Here is a 16,945-nt window from a genome sequence, read left to right as displayed (position 1 = left end):
GGGTAGAGACCCGGATCCTGATCTGGCAAGTCAGGCACAGGATCGGGCTGAGGCCTTGCCACCATTATTTTCCTTGCGCTCTCTTTATCCTCTTTCTTTCTGTCTCCTGCTTTGTTTTTTGCTTCTGCCAGCTGCAACTTAACCAGCCACGCCTGGGCTTCCTCCAACTCTTTCTTTTGTTTGTTTGCCAAATCCTGTTCCTGCTGAAGTCTGTGGGTCACATGTCTGTCCCACTGCACCGAGTCTACAACGGCAAATTCTGGGTTCTTTTCCAAGTCAACTGCAACCTGGTTGGGCAGCCCTGCCAGCACTGCCGAACGAAACCACGCTCTACTTTCACCCTCCTTCCCCGGATGTATTCCTGTTTCTAACAACCATTGTTCCTTTGCTTTAGCTAAACACTCTCTGGGTGTGTTTTTGGGATCCCAAATAATTTTTGGAATGGCTCCAGAGTTAGGAGTTGGGTACTTCTCCCGGACTGCATCTGCTAAGTCATTCTGCACCTCATGGTATGGCAGGTCATTTGCATATCTGGTTGTTTGAGCTATCTGCTCTACATCTGCTAACCCACCACCCAGCATACAACGTCCGGCCAAAGCGCGAAAATCGCCCAGCGCTAATTCTTCTCCTTCCCAATGTTCTCCCTTGGTTATTGGTGGAAGTTGTTTAACCAATGCTTCCAAATCTCTCACCTTATAGGCGCGATAAACTGGTTCGTTCTTTGGACCCGCTATTAGAGGCAGATTTAAACCAGGGTCAGGAGCTCCTTGTTCAAAACTCACTTTTCTACTCTTCCTCAACTTTCCTTTTCCCTTTGAGCTCTTAAATATGGGCCGTCTCTGTGCTTGGTCTCTCTTCACACTTCTTTTCCTCAAAATTAGGCTTGTACTTGGTTGGGGTTCAGCTCCTCCATCTTCGTCCTCCTCATCGTCCTCTTCTTCTGATGACGTCGCACGGTCTTCATTCTCCTCTTCTGGCCCTCCCTGCATTACTCTCTGCTTTATAACCTCCAATGCCGTTAATGCCTCTATTGACGCACGTAGGGCCTCATGCATTTGTCCATACACTTCTCCTTCAGTTTTTAACACCAAGCTCAGAGCTATTTTATCACCCAGCCCTTTCTGTTGGGATGTAATAAGTTTGCTTACCTCAACCTCCATCGCTTGGCACTCCTTCTCTGCTGATTTTAATACTCCAGGGGAAGCCAAACGAATAGCTTTCTTAAGCTGTTCAAGCTGATCCTTCAGAGGTTTGCATCCCCTTTTCCCACTAGGTGTCGCACCCGAGCTGTCAGCCATTCTCTGAAACACAGACTTACCTCTTCCAATGGCGTTGGTCGACTCCACCTTCTAGGTCTAGGTCACCCAGACACGCTTAACTTTCGGTTTCAGTCTTCGTCTCGCTGTTCTCGCAACCACTGGCTCCTCTTCCCCTCTCCAACAGTTCCTCGGATTAGTGTTTTTTCGTTTTTTTCATTTATTTTAAACCCATTAACGGCGCTGCGCGTCCCTTATATACTTTACAGCAACACACCCTCAAGCGTCCCTCAACTTGTCCCGTACTAATAAATCTAAAACCAAGAAATCACCTTTATGTCATTATGTCAAAGCTTTCTCCATTTTGCACAGCCTGCCACATGTTTAACAAAAAAATCGCTGCCCGAGAAGGCTCCCACATATCAAGGTGGTCGTTCTCACAAATTTCCAGCAGACCCTCAAATAAACAAAAACAACGACCCAGGCAGGCTTCCAGTTCAGCCTCCTCAATTTCTATGCACACCGAAAACTCATGGGGAGATTCTTCTGTCTCCCCGTGTCCTACACAATTCACCTCCAAATGATCCCCTACAATTGAAATTTCAGTGTGGAATGACGCAGAGATTAACATTCCCTTATTTATTTACTATATATAACCTGAATTTTTCTCTCTCTTATCAAATAACAAAGGTTATCTTTAAAATTTGTTATTGAACTACTAATTAAGTTGCTTTTTATGGTATCAGTGGTAAACTACCCCTAAAAAGTCCACTTTATTGCGTGTTCATTGAGTTACTTCTATTAAGGCTATTTAACAAGTTCAATTTACACATACTCATTAATCTGTCACGCTTATTAGTGGCTCATGGTTGCTTAAAGCCTATTTCTGACTTGACCACAGAGTTAGAGCATCATTCAATCCTCTCAGGATGACCACTCCACTTACTCTGCATCCAGTCAGCTCATGAATTAACAACACTTGCAGACTGTAACCCTTTTTATTTTTTGTTTATGCCTTCAAATCCACCTTAAATCTTCTTACCTAAACGTTGGTTTTAAACACAAACAATTCTTATATTCTACTTTGAAACGCTGTCACCATTCATATATTTACAATGTTATTATATACTAAGCCAGCATTTTAATCGCAGACATTTATCCACATTTGCAAACAATAGTTATAGAGCTGAATAACACACAAAACCGAAAGCATAGTCCTCTCATGCGCTCTGCATCAGCTGCCTCATTTGCATGCACACACACTCTCCATCTAAAAATGGCAGCAGGCAGTCAGTGCATTGCTGACTCGACACACAGCCTCCTCTCACACCAAATTTTCTTATTCTATATTACAACGACGTCTTATATTTACAACCACTGTCAGATCTGTCAGCTTTAGCGCCTACACAATTTCGACAAATTTAAAATAACCGCCCAGCGGATGAACTCCCTGAGTTTTTTGCGACCAATTAACCAGTATCTGTCCAACAGTTTCTGGCCTCATCTCTAAAGTCCCTAACACAATTTAAAAGCGTCAACCAACCCAAACTTTGCCTGAAGCTCTATTTTTGGCGTTTCACAGCCAAGGCTTACCCCAAAGTGTTAAGTTAAAGTTACACGCCCGAAGTCCAACTTCTTCTGTCCAAAAAAGCGCAGGTACCGTTCCAAACGGTAAGGAGACTCTAACTCCTAGCTTCATTCCAGGATGCCCTGTACCCCACAGTTAAGCCAAACTGAACTAACCCTGTTCGCCGACAGGTCAATGTCGCGCGTCCACGACAAGGAGGGAGCGTAACCTCCGGGCTCTGCGCTTCCTAGAACCCCCACGGTTCCGTTCTAAAATAATTTATAATACTTTGAAACAACAATCAACACCCGAAACAAGTGTATAACTGAGGCAGGTGCAACCTAGTGGTCAATGGAGACTCCAACTCACAAAATGACCGCTCAGGTCCACTCTTATGACCAAATTTGGACTCTAACCAACACAATAACCAATTCCCTACCAAACTACTTGAGACTCGAACTCAATTTCTTTGGGACTTCAACCCAGTATTTAAACTTTTCTTATCAGACTCTTCACTACTTTCATTTCTTCTTAGCAGAACTCTAACTGCATCAACTCATGAGATTTTCATCCAAATCAAAACAGACATCCACCAGTAACTTCAGTGAGTAGACTTAAATTTTATCATGTCCAATTTGGCACACTTTGGAAATAATTCAACAGGTAGTGCCTTACCTTTTGGATAAGCCGGCTTATGCCCACTCACTTCGACCACTGGAATTCATGTCTGCCCGTCAGACCACCTAAGACCAAATTTCTCCATCTACCCCTCCTCAACCACCGGACGAAGCCCCCAAATGTTAAGGTTCACAATTGAGGAGGGAGAGTACAAACCACCCTTGGTCCAGAAGCTCTTGGTCCAACAATGATTTTAATGAACACACGTGTGGGAAGACACTCTGTACGCAGACAGCCAGTAGTCCTCGACTTAATCAAAGCATGAACAGATATTTTATAGCATCAGGGTTTGATTTACTGACGCCCCTTCATGCGTCACAGATACATTTTATACATAGATCAGATCAACACCACAATGACTTTTCACCCAGAAAATCATCTTCTATTTTCATGGCTGGTACTTTCCGTTCTTATCTTAAAGTGAATTGTTCCTCTTTCTTGTCGAGACATAACTAATCTCTCCTCTAAATAAATCTAACTAATGTGTGTGTATGTGTTGACCTCACATGCTCTTTGTGTCACCTCTTCACCTCCAACCTGCTGTGTCTCGTCCTCAAATGCTCTTTCTCAATTCACCTGTTGCACTTCTGACCTTTCACTAGACCAGAAGCTCACTGAGACTATGTGTATGTCTTCTACTAAATAAATGTTTTAACCAAGAACCTCTACTAAAACCTTAATATAAAATGATCTGATATATAAGTGTTTTGTAAGCATGTATTGCAATTCCTTCTATGGCTCCAAGTCACTTGCACAATAGATTGTCCGAACATCGCGCCGAACAAAGCTTTCAACCCCCAATTAATTGACCGAGCTCCAACTCTTTAATAAGCACAGATATGCATTGTGTATAAAATAGTCATAACTGCACCTGAAATACAAGGTCAACATAATAACTGTATGCATAACATCTTAAGGCCATCTTAAAGCTATCTGTTACATGGTTAAAGCAATGATCATACTGCAGATTATATTATGCTGGTCAAATACTTTTTGTTCATCCCCACACTATGCAAACATGACAAGTGAAATCTCCCGCAGCTTAAACATGTGAGAGGTTGATCGCGCAGAGAATCGCTGAGCTTATGTGAGTGCATGTGTAAAAGCAGCAGGATATATATTTGACTACGATGACCTGGATGACTGAGAACCTTCACAGACAGACATATATTTTAGTTCTGCTGAGCCAAATAAGACAGGTCAGGGTGAAGAAGTGACAGCCAAAGAAAAGCTTACCACAAAACGGAGAAGTTATGACAAATCAGACTATAAGGCAAAAAGAAAGTGCAGCTTTATGGTTTCATGGACAAAATAATTTCTGTGGCTGCAATATGACGAGCTAAATAACCAGGGCTGCACATAAGTGGTCCGCAGGTGCGCATTCACTGTCAAAATAAAAAACACGCACAAGGGTTAGGGTTAAATTTAAAAACTGTACTTTCAAGTTAAAATATATATTTATAATTTTAATAAATGACAAATTTAAAAAGGCATGAACATTTTTTTGTATCGAAAAAATATCGAACCGTGACACCAAAGTATCGAACCGAACCGAACCGAACCGTGAATTTTGTGTATCGTTGCACCCCTAATAAATCTCAATCTCTCTCTCTCTCTCTCTCTCTCTCTCTCTCTATAGATGGCAAAAATGATAATCACGATTATTTTCACTGAAATTGAGATCTCGATTATTTGACGATATTTATTCAACTCTTTAAGTCCTACCATAGAACCAAGTCCGCCAGAGCTTATATTGTTTTTTTACATGTTGTAGTGCCATTTGTGGGAGCATTTCAAGTTGCTATACAACTTTTATAGCCCATATTTTAATAATATGTCTCCATTAAGTCCATAGTAACTACATTAATTGCAAAAAAGTGCAATAAACTACAAAAAAATTTGAAAATCGCTTTTGTTTTGTTTACATATATTTCTACTTGGAGAAATTTAAGAGGCTTATCCCTCAAAACTTTAAATACAAAAAAGTTGCAAAAAATAGTTTACAACAACAGGAAATTTATTTTGAGTGTCTTCATAGTTTTATTTTGGAGATACACCAATTTTTATATACTGCAGGAAAAACGAAAAAACAATCCTTTGATGCAAATTTGCAAAGAAAACAGCAGGTGCATCAAAATAAACTATTTCCAGCAGTGCAATTCGAGTTCTAAGCATCCCAGCAACTATTCAGAAAAGTCAAACATGACCAGTATAGGCTTTTAAGGCCTACAAGTAAAAAACTACAATTTCCGCGAAAATGACGTCACTTCCGGTTTCGGCCAGGAAATGGCGGACATGCGATAGTTCGCGCTGACGTCTGTTTCACTGTGGGAAGTGTTACGAACAGCTGATCAGATCGTTTCTGTTTCTGGAATATTATGTTTTTGTTCCTGCAAGCGCTTTTTATGCAATTTTTGCAAAGCTATATGTGGAAGGAAACCGTGACCGAGGACAAGCTGATGGCATCAGATGTAAGTACAACTCCTCCGGTTTCATATGCAAAACAAATTATTGCGCTAGCTTACACGGTTCAGGTTCTACAGGGATTTAAAAATAGTTACACAAAACGGAGCGTGCTGCTCTGACCGGCTTTAAAGGGTTAACAATGACTTTAAAAAAATAATATAAAATAGTGTGCAACACCACTGAAGTTTTTTTACCTCTCTTTTCAACCAACAGCAGTCACTCTCCTCTCCAAATAACTTCTGCTTAGCTTTCCGAGCTTCCCTCGGGTCCTCTTAATCAGCGGTCTCCAACCTTTTTTGCGCCACGGACGGTTTATGCCCGACAATATTTTCACGGACCGGCCTTTAAGGTGTCGCGGATAAATGAGGGAGGGGCTAATAATCGGCTCAGTCATTTTTAATGATCGTTGAAAGTCCAGATCGTAATCGAGATTAAAATTCGATTAATTGAGCAGCCCTAAATTATAATATTTCTGACTGTCTGAGGCTAAGTTGAATCGAATCGGGACTTTGAAAACCGGAATCGAATGGATTATAGAAATCAGTGATGATACGCAGCCCTAGTGAGCAGCCTAGGCACGACAGAAGTGGATGTAGCTGTAATAGGAAAAGAACTATTGCTAACTTTTCTGTTAAGGCCTGATGCTTCTGAAATTCATAGCCAGCTCTGACACGGTGTCATCAATCTTTGAATGCTGAAAAACCACAGTGTATCCAGAAAAACACATTATATTAATTATTATAAAATTTGTGTGCGCCTAACTTTTGTGCTGGTACGCCCAACTTTAAAAAGTTAGGCGTACCGGCACGCCCATGGCAAAAAGTTAGTCTAGAGCCCTGATGATGGTGACGTATTAATAAAATGCTGAGGAGTTTTAGAGAGGAAATGGCACGAGTCTGCAGCAGTGCTTAGTTTAGGTTTCATATCCAAAATATCCATGGTGCTGAAGCAAAGGTAATATTTTGGTGTTGCAATTTAGAAAGGAATGCAGATATCAAAATTTATATGTGAAAAGTAATTGATGAACGTGTTCTTGCAGACTGTGGTGGCCCGGGGCCTGCTTAACAGGATCCAGGAAAGTGCAGGATATCTTCCTGTCTTCATCAACTTCTCTGCTCAGACCTCCTCTGCCCGTACACAGGAGGTCATTGAGTCCAAACTGGAGAAAAAGAGAAAGAACATCTTAGGTAAAAGAGTTGCTTCCACTATTCACCTACACATCTACTGCCTGGCCATTCATCCAATAGTGCTTACACGTTTACTTTTTTCTTCTTGAATATTTATTATTTTTCTCTCCAGGAAACAAGAAGTTGGTGGTCTTTGTGGATGACTTGAATATGCCTAAGCTGGACAGTTCTGGATCTCAGCCTCCTATAGAACTCCTGCGTCAGTTCCAGGACTTTTCTGGGTTTTATGACAGAAAGAAGTTCTTCTGGAAGGAGATCCAGGTATGCAAATAAGATGAGCTACACTGTAATGAGACATTAACTCTGGTTGCAGTTGAGGTTATCTATTTTAGACTTTTCCAAACAGTTTAAAAACAAAACCACAAGAAGGAGCATTTTCAGATTTTAGAAAGATTATGGGGCATGTTTCCTATAAGTACAAGCACGTATCTAAAACAAGGGTAGGACAGTTCTACTAGCACGGCTGTTCTAGACTAGCTATAAGTTAATTGCTCATAAGTCTTAACCTTTTATTTTTAGTGTCTGTACTGTTAACTCAAAAGACACGGCGTCGTAGTCTCATTCCAAGCGCTTTATTCGTTACGCCATTTTTCTCTACACCAACAACAACTCTTCGCGGGCAACAGTACTCTCGCGATATAAGAGAAAATAACAAGTTAACATGTACATTCTAGTTCCCATAAAGATTGCCTACAAGTAAAGACAAAATCGTTCTAGACTCGGCTACTATGGATGTTTTCCCCGTGTTCAGTTTTTGAGCATGGTTAAAAACCTCATTTGTTCTGTTTGCTGTTTTTAATCTTGTGGGCTATTTGTTAGCTTTTTTTCTTGCCATTTATAAAATGGGAATCAGAATGTCTTTATTGTCATTGTCGCAGGTACAACGAAATTAAAAGTGGTCTGTGATCAGTGCATCATCCATAGAATGTTTACTACCTTAACTTGTGCTATACAAACACACATATACACACAGGCACAACTGATTTTAGAACATTTCTGTACTGTCTTTAAATGCCCCACACAAGGAACCCCTCATCTTAAATGGAACATTTTATTGTCAATGGTGACATGTCAGGAAAAAGTAACATACTAGCGTTTTATCAGCTGTTTAGTAGTCCCTTTATTCTTTCTTTTTCTTCTCAGGAAATGACCATTACAGCAGCATTATGGATTTGATCAACTGGTCTCTGAATGCTATTGACACCCTTTAACGAGAAGTCTGGGCTCGGGAGACCCCGAGTGCCCTGGAGGGACTTTCCCTGCCGGATACACGATGGACGGGTGGCAGAGGATCGTGTGCCTGGCGGGACTGTCGATCGAGGACGCTGAAGATATCTACCTATTTGGAACCATGATAACAGGGTTCTTGCTGATCGGAGCTGGCTTGGCCCTGGCTTATCGGAGAATTAAGAGAGCGGAACCGGCTGTTCAAACCCCCACAAGGCTGCCCGCTGGGATTGGAACGACAGGTGCGACTTCTCAGAAAGGGCTCACTGAAGGCAGCATGGTTAAGAGCTTGGAGGCGCTTACGACTGCAGTGAATGCTCAGAATAACACCTTTGAGCGTATGTATGTTGGATTACATCAGGAAAGAATCAACTCAGAACAACATCTCTGGGCGGAGCTGGATTACACCTCGGATCAGTTGGCTGCGGTCGTGAGGTCTCAGAATCTGCTATGTGAGCAAAAAGAGTGACAAGACCACAGAATCGACGGCTAATAACATCACGGAGAAGCTCGCAGCTATTAACGGGAGACTGAGAGACCAGTGTCGGAGTGTTAAAAACAGCTTGAAATTCTCAATTACCATCATAACCCGGCTACCCCTTCGGCGCCAGCTCAAGGCTGGAGCCGAACAACAACTCCCTGATAACGACTGTGTTGAGTCTGTTCCTTCCCATTCCCTGCAAGGCCACCTGGGTTGGCTGGAAGACTGTTTACTTAGCCTGGCAGGGCGAAGGACACTGTCTCAGCTGAACTATGGACACGCACACACACACATATACTGATACTGATAAGCACTCACTGACGCATCACCCTCCCTACCCCGGATCCAACGCCACTTCCAACGCTTACCTCCCCTCTGATGTGGACATCAGGTCAGCTGGAGGCGCAGTCAAAGATTGCAGCGGTCCCAGATCAGATGTACACACTGGAACTCTTTCCCATGTTGCTGTCTGTGTTTATTGTGCTATGGTGTGTTGATATCTGTGCATTCCTGTATTATCCTTCTGTGTTGCACATTTCAATGTTTTTTTCCTCGCTACCTGGCCTGACCTGTCTCCCCAATGTGATGTTTGTATTGTATGTACGGTCGGCAAGGTCTGTCATCTCGGTTGTGGGCAAAAGACCTGCAGCTGACAAATAAAGGCTATCTCATCTCATCTCATGTGCTCCTCCAGGAGGGGGGCGAAATCCTGTGACCCCCCAGACTTATTCGCCACTTCAGCATGTTGTGCCTGCCAACACCCTCGGACACCAGCCTCAAACAGATCTTCAAAGTCAGGAGTCCTCCAAAATACTGACACACACACACACACGTATGTACAGAATTACATTTTAGGGAGTAGTGTTTACAGTTCAAAAGATATCATGTCCGTGCTTATTTATTATTAGTTTAAGTTAATCTTGATAGATTAAGAATTTCTATTGAGCAGTCTGTATGTGTTATATCCATGAACTTCTCTCTATGAGATGTTGCACTTACTTTAAATGTTTTAATTTTTCCATTTCCTGCTCCGCCAGTATATATAATTTTCAGTATACCCCTCTTCATGCCCTCTCATTTGTGTTACAACCACTTTTCATACCCAACCTCCTTCCAGGCTATACTGAATGGTTTCCTCTGAGTTTTCCCGGGCAGTGAAGGACTGTGCCGGACAGATTGTGCATGCAGCTGTGGAGATTTATAACTGTTTAAGTGTGGATCTGCTGCCCACCCCAGGAAGTCCCACTATGTTTTTAATCTCCGGGACCTCTCCAAGTGTGTCCAGGGTGAGTATTCCTTTGGTCTTTGGCTGCTTTTTCAGTCATTGGCAATCCAGTCCTTGTATCTGACTATTTTCAGAAGAATTATTTTCTTGGTTTGTTAAGTGGCTTAACACTGACCTGTGAACCATTCAAGCAGGAAAAACGCCCCTAACTCGAGAGCTGAACCAGCACAAGTCTACACATAACAAACTTCACAAAGAACCAATTTCAGATTGTATCTTCGGGCACTTTGTTACTAGCAGCCTGTTGCAAAAACTTTGTTGCCATCTCTTGAATCTATGAGAAATGCCAAAAATAACACAACTTGACCATCATAAAATTTTCTTTTACAATGACAAGGTGAGTCGCAGATTATTAACTGAATTTGACCTATCTCAGGATGGTGTGCCCTTAAATAATCTGGGGAAACAGGACAAGTAGAGCACAAAAGAACAACCTACTTCAGATATAGTATCTAAATGTCCCTAAGAAATAGAAAAAATATGCAGGAAAGTCCCGACACAGGACCTGAGAGATGCATTTCAGTTTTTATCAGAAGTGGTCTCGTTGGAAGGGTGGGTCTCAAAAAGAATCCCGTTTTAAGAGAGGGAGAAATGGTTAAGGTTTGCTAAATTACACAAGAACTGGATTCCTCAGAGTTTGTACCTTGACATTATTGAAGTAGTGTGGGATCATCTATACAGGGAATGGAACAAGAGGAAGTCAAGCTATAAATAAGAGCTTTGAATACAAACCTGAAGAACTAATCCTGAAGACTACTTTCAAAAACTGCAAGAAGCTTACCTAAATGTTCAGACTGTGTTGAAGAATAAAGATAGTCTTACCAAATGTTGATTTTCAAGCTTGTTGTGAGTATATAGATTCTCTCTGTTGCTTACCAGGCATACTGCAGTGTGAGCCAAGTCAAGTAAGAGACAAGACCCAGATCTTCCGCCTTTTCTGCCATGAATGCCAGCGCGTATTTCATGACCGACTCATCAACACCCAAGATAAGACCTACTTCAACACCATCATCTGTGAGATGGCCAGTAAGAACTCTCACAGTCCAGCCTCAGACTTTATTTTCTGAATGCTCAGTTAATTGTTATCAGCTCAAAATCTATATTTTGGCTTTATGGGTTTAAGATAGACCTCTCTTTTTTGCCAGGGCGATATTTTGACATCCACTTAGTCTTCACATTTTGTGTCTCATCCCATAATATTTGGGGACTTCATCAAGGTCAGGTTTTCCTCCAAGCAACTTATTTACAGGTCGACACAAAAATACTGCACATTATTTACTGATTTGCAGTTTTGTTCTGTGTCCACCATCATCCACATAGATGCATGCAGAAAAAGATCGCCTGTATGAAGACCTGACAGACATGAATAAGATCCAGACTGTACTTCAGGACTATCTTGATGATTACAACATGACCTTCTCCAAGGAGATCAAGCTGGTTTTCTTCCAGGATGCCATTGAACATGTCTCCAGGTGAGTGAATTTAACTTGTTTTTGTGTAGTTTCTTAACAGGTAGTTGATTTATTTTAGCTGTAGTTGGGACAAACTGAGTCACCCAAAGGGCAGTAGCAATACGAGTGATTGTGTTTTATTGGTTTTAAAATAGAACATGCAATGCCTGTGATATGGACTGTAAGGATCATTTATCCATAATAATAATTACTTGCATGTCTAATTAGCAGACATACCTTCCACATAAGTAAAATGCAGGCACTCTTTCTTATTTTAACGTCAGTAATAAAATTTAACTGCACATCTTCCGATTTTTTTTTTTTTAAAGGTAGTGTCATATCAAGTGATTTGATCTGATTATAGCTAGCAGTACATTTTCTAAATGACACGATGCATGTGCCATATGGAACGAAATAATCTTATTATTTTTTTAGGATTGCTCGTATAATTCGCCAGGAGCGAGGCAATGCCTTGTTAGTCGGGGTGGGAGGTACAGGCAAGCAGTCACTCACTCGCTTGGCAGCCCACATGTGTGGGTGCCGCTGCTTTGAGATTGAGTTGAGCGGAGGGTATAACTATGACAGCTTCCATGAAGACTTGAGGAGGCTCTACAAGATGGCTGGTGTGGAGGGCAAAGATATGGTGCTCCTCTTTACAGATACTCAGGTATTGCAAAAAGATTGAGCCACAAAAATACTTACAGTATTTAAGTTTCTGTGTACTTACTGTGTTTAACTATTAAATCTGTTGTAGATTGTAGTAGAAGATTTTTTGGAGGATTTAAACAACATGCTTAAACTCTGGTGAGGTGCCTAACCTCTTTGAAAAAGACGAGCTAGAACAAGTGCTTGCTGCTACCCGCCCTAAAGCCAGAGAGGCTGGAATCAGTGAAGAGAGCAGGGATGAGGTATGTACGGTACTTATGTAAATACATAAGGTTTATAAAACATGTGTAATTTAAGCAGTAACTTTTAAATACAGCATATCTGCATTATTTGTCAGAAAATAAATGAATTAAAATTTTCTGTGAAAGTTAGGATAAAGTTACAGTTAGCAAAAATGAAAAATACAATCTCGACACAGAACTTTGTTTTGGATACGACCCAAAGTGTTTAACAAATTAGAATGTGGGACGAACGTGGAGTCACGAATGTTCATATCCTGAAAAGTGTTGTGGCTTTTCTTAAATGTAGGAAATCATTCTTTAACTACCAGATATAATCACTTAGTGTTTTCAGCGACAGTACATAGATCTTCAACAAGATTAAAAAAAATGAAATTAAACATTAATTTCTAATATGAGAGAAGGATGATGAAGCCTGACCTTTGAGTTGTTTAAAGAAGATAATAAACACCTAGCAAAGCATCTGAGATTCCCACTATGGGCTAAAATTTCCACAGACTGTATGAAAGCAGACAGTTAAAATCAGTGTCCCAGGCAAAAGGAAAGAACACATGAGAGCTGATGCTGTTTGCCTGTTGTGATCTTCTATGTGTGTGTGTCTTTTTTACATGTCTGTCATGGTGCGTTCAGGTGTTCCAGTTTTTCATCTCCCGTGTTCAAGAAAAACGACACATTGTGCTGTGTATGAGCCCTGTGGGCGATGCTTTCAGGTCCCGATGTCGCATGTTTCCTTCACTGGTTCACTGCTGCACTATTGACTGGTTTATGCAGGTATACTGATATATATGAATCACTCAGTATATACGTCACTACCCTTGTCGATGGAATCACTCTTGTTCATGTAAAATATTTCTAAAATAACCCTTTTTTTAAATTTACACCACCGTCCCTTTAGATTGAATTCTTTTTCATAATCTATAGCTTTAAGGTAATCCTATTCATGTCCCTTTTTATAGAAAAAAAATAGTTTCATCATCGTCATGGAAGTTGTAGTTTATATTTTTTAAGCTTCTTTTGAACTTATTACTTTAAAAAAATCTTTTTACAATTTCTATTTTTAAATAAATGTTTTATGTCCATCTGCTGAATAACTGTTCAGTTGACAGGAGCTAAAGGTCAAAGCTACAAATCGTTGTCCTCGCTGCTAACTTTATGTCACTTTCCTCTCTTTCGCTGTACGTTCTGGTGCTCAGTGGCCCCGGGAGGCGCTGCGCTCTGTCTCTGAGGCCTTTTTCCAGAATGTGGACTTTGGCAATGAGAAGCTGAAGCAGAACATCTCTGCGATGTGTGTCGAGATACACGTTAGTGTCACTGAAATGGCTGAGCGCTTCTACTTAGAGCTGAGACGCCGGTACTACACCACACCTACCTCCTATCTAGAGCTTATCAACCTCTACCTCAGCATGCTTGGCAACAAGAGACAGCAGTTAGTTCTGGTATGTCAACACAATTATGGGCGATTTTTCACATATGTTGTTGATGATGAATCGTTACCTGATATTGTGTAGGAAAAATAGCAGCTAGAGACATTAGCTGGTGGTGAGTACTCATAGTCAGTTTTATTTTTACTGTGACTGTAATGCATCATGAGTTATGTCAATAATATCAAACATGATAATTATGTATGCGTGTGTTACTGTATAGGCCAGGGATCGTGTAAAGAATGGTGTCACTAAGCTGCTGGAGACCAATGAGCTTGTAGACAAAATGAAGGTGGACCTTTCTGCTCTGGAGCCAGTCCTCAAACAAAAATCTACTGATGTCGATGCCCTCATGGAGAAATTGGCTGTAGGTCAAGACAAGGCTGATGAGGTCTGTCTGTGTTTTATCACAAAACTTTCAAAAACGTGTCTGATGTTGCCTATATTTCAATTATAAATCATGGTAACTCTTTGTCATTACTTCATGAGCATAACTAAAATAATTCTCCTTGTCACAGGTACATAAAGTAGTAGAAGAAGATGAGGCACTGGCCCGAGTTAAGGCTGAAGAAACCCAGGCCATTGCAGATGATGCACAGAGGGACTTAGATCAGGCTCTGCCAGCTTTAGAGAGTGCCAACCAGGCCCTCAGATCTCTTAACAGGGCTGACATCTCTGAGATCAAGATGTTCACTAAACCCCCAGCCCTGTGATGACTGTCATGGAGTCTGTCTGCATCTTGCTTGATTGCAAGTGAGTGTGCACTATTTTCTTAAAAAAATAATAGATAAATAAATAGCTTCTTAACATGTTACACTTTTATTAGGTATCCACCCTGCACTGGTGATGGTTTCTAAAAGTGCAACTCTTTATAATCACAATAATGTAATAACTTTATCACTCCTTCACTTCAACGGGACTATTTTTTCAATCTTATGTATTTTGCGTTTAACATTAAACAGAGATGACTTGCAGATTTCACCATTCACTAATCTACTGCATTGTTGATCTGAATTAAATCTTCACAATATCCTCTTTGGGATTTTGAAACTTGCTGTTCTGCCCAAAGAATTTTCATTACTTTGAAAAGCTCAACTAATGTCACGGTCTAATGTATCGAGCAACCGTGACATTTCTTTAGTCCTTATTTGTTAACAGTGTCTCACTAACTTTCTTCTCTCCTAACAGACCAGACTGGCTAAGTGCCAAGCAATTACTGGGCGATCCCAACTTTCTCAGGCGTCTGACAGAATATGACAAGGACAATATCAAACCTAGGATCCTGCTGAAACTACAAAAATACATCAATGACCCTAATTTCATGCCTGAAAAGGTCAGTTTGGATATTTTGGCAGATTAAAAAAAATGTCAAAGTACAAACAGAGCCAGTGAAAATAACATCTTCTTACTGTATCATTATGACTAAACGTGGTTTTTCAGATAGTATAACCTATCAGAAATTCTGAAATGTTTCAGTATGTTTTTGCTTGGCCTAGTTTCTTATTGTGTCGCTCTTATTAGGTGGAAAAGGCATCAAGGGCGTGCAAGTCCATGTGCATGTGGGTCAGAGCTAGGGATGGGTACCGGTGTCCGGTGCCATGATGGCACCGGTTCTGACATAAACGGTAGTAACCAGACCGAAAAGCAGCGCACATTTCGGTGCTTTTTTTTCCTGAGACGTCACACACTTTGGATTCTAGCCAATCATTTTACGTTTCCGAGGATAGTAGGCGGGCCCAGGTACGTACGTTCTTTTAGAGCAGAGCTACAGATTAAAAATGCCCAAGGTGAAGCGGTCAAAGTCTGGCTGTACTTCACAGCAAAATATGCAAACTCAGCAGCAACAAGTGCTTTAAGCTGATACTGTGATACTGTCAAAGGAGGTAACACCAAGAATCCGATGAAACACCTGGCGACGCATAGTGTTTTTTTTTTAAATGCGCCGTATTTGATAGCTTGCTGCGAGACCTCACACCGAGCACATCTACTGCGGGTGTGGTGCCTGTTATCGAGTTAGCAACATCCCCCAAAAACACGAAGAGGAGAGTCCTGGCCCCGCCCTGCCAGTGTAGCAGAAATGATGAGGATGATGATGCAGCAGCAGCCGTTCTTCTCTGCGTGAGTAGCTTCATGTTGTTCGTGTGTAATTTACGTTGAGTAGGCTAACCACGTTATTACATTAATGCATGTAAGGTGAACTAGCAAACATCATCATAGCTACATGCGGCTGTCTTCTTGTTTGATGGCAGATGCTCCCTTCACCCTGGCCAAAAAGGCTAAAATGACCAAAGAAAAAGTGGAAAACAGCTGAACATGAGAAGTTTTTGGACAAAGTTTGTGTTTTTTCCATTGTTTAAGCACTGCTTCCAGCCAAGAGTGATACCATATATGCCCCATAGCTGCAGAAAAGGCTAACATTGTTATATTTTTACAAAAAACAGCTGAACATGAGAAGTTTTTGGACCAATTTTGTGTTCTCCATTCTTTAAGCACCGGTTTAAGCACCGGCACAGTTTCAAAAGTACCGATTTGGCACCGTTATCGGATAAAACCTAAACGATACCCATCCCTAGTCAGAGCTATGGATCTTTACTCGAGTCTTCAAAGAGGTTGGCCCAAGAGAGAAAAACTGGCCAAGGCACAGGTCAGTTACAGAGTGCATTGTTGATGTGCCGTCATTGTTAGCTGAAGCTGAAATAAATTAACGTTCTAGGTTTACCTCACTAAGGAAAAATATGTTCTTACAGGCTTATTCAAATGTAAGTTATTAAGTGTTTCAAAGTAATTATAAGGATTCAACCTGTAAAAAAAAAAAAACAGTCCTGTGGGAGCCCTGATTTAGGGTTTTAACATTATCTATCATTCAGAGTTGTGTTAATTTTAGCCACATCATACAGGTTAAGGGGGAAATTATAATGTAGATATGAAATAGTTTGTAATATTTTTGTTTTTTTTTGGTTTGTTAATAGCGCAGCTTAGGCTGCTGCCCCCGCGACCCGGCCCCGGACAAAGCGGATGAAA

At 41.0% G+C, this 16,945-nt stretch overlaps 1 protein-coding gene and 1 pseudogene across 2 annotated transcripts in view; both read left to right on the top strand.

Moving 5' to 3' along the window:
- Positions 1-5,868: 5,868 nt before the first annotated feature.
- Positions 5,869-8,932, top strand: LOC308384231 (dynein axonemal heavy chain 6-like). Its single transcript, XM_080862688.1, has 4 exons — positions 5,869-5,972; positions 7,007-7,154; positions 7,267-7,415; positions 8,298-8,932. The coding sequence occupies exons 1-4, from the start codon at positions 5,880-5,882 to the stop codon at positions 8,328-8,330; spliced, it is 423 nt and encodes a 140-aa protein (XP_080718814.1). The 5' UTR covers positions 5,869-5,879; the 3' UTR covers positions 8,331-8,932.
- A 1,050-nt stretch (positions 8,933-9,982) lies between these two features.
- Positions 9,983-16,945, top strand: part of LOC308385208 (dynein axonemal heavy chain 6-like) — a 48,874-nt pseudogene continuing 41,911 nt past the window's right edge. Inside the window, exons 1-13 of the transcript in view lie at positions 9,983-10,148; positions 11,027-11,173; positions 11,293-11,364; positions 11,468-11,619; positions 12,034-12,265; positions 12,353-12,506; positions 13,134-13,274; positions 13,697-13,939; positions 14,148-14,315; positions 14,443-14,677; positions 15,113-15,257; positions 15,446-15,504; positions 16,502-16,568. The product of the transcript in view is annotated as a dynein axonemal heavy chain 6-like (transcript). The remainder of the gene's footprint in view (positions 10,149-11,026; positions 11,174-11,292; positions 11,365-11,467; positions 11,620-12,033; positions 12,266-12,352; positions 12,507-13,133; positions 13,275-13,696; positions 13,940-14,147; positions 14,316-14,442; positions 14,678-15,112; positions 15,258-15,445; positions 15,505-16,501; positions 16,569-16,945) is intronic.

Source organism: Rhamphochromis sp. 'chilingali', assembly GCF_963969265.1.
Source record: "Rhamphochromis sp. 'chilingali' genome assembly, chromosome: 17".
NCBI lineage: Eukaryota > Metazoa > Chordata > Actinopteri > Cichliformes > Cichlidae > Rhamphochromis > Rhamphochromis sp. 'chilingali'.
Note: the sequence above shows the minus strand (reverse complement) of the source record. Positions and strands in the feature narration are given on the sequence as shown.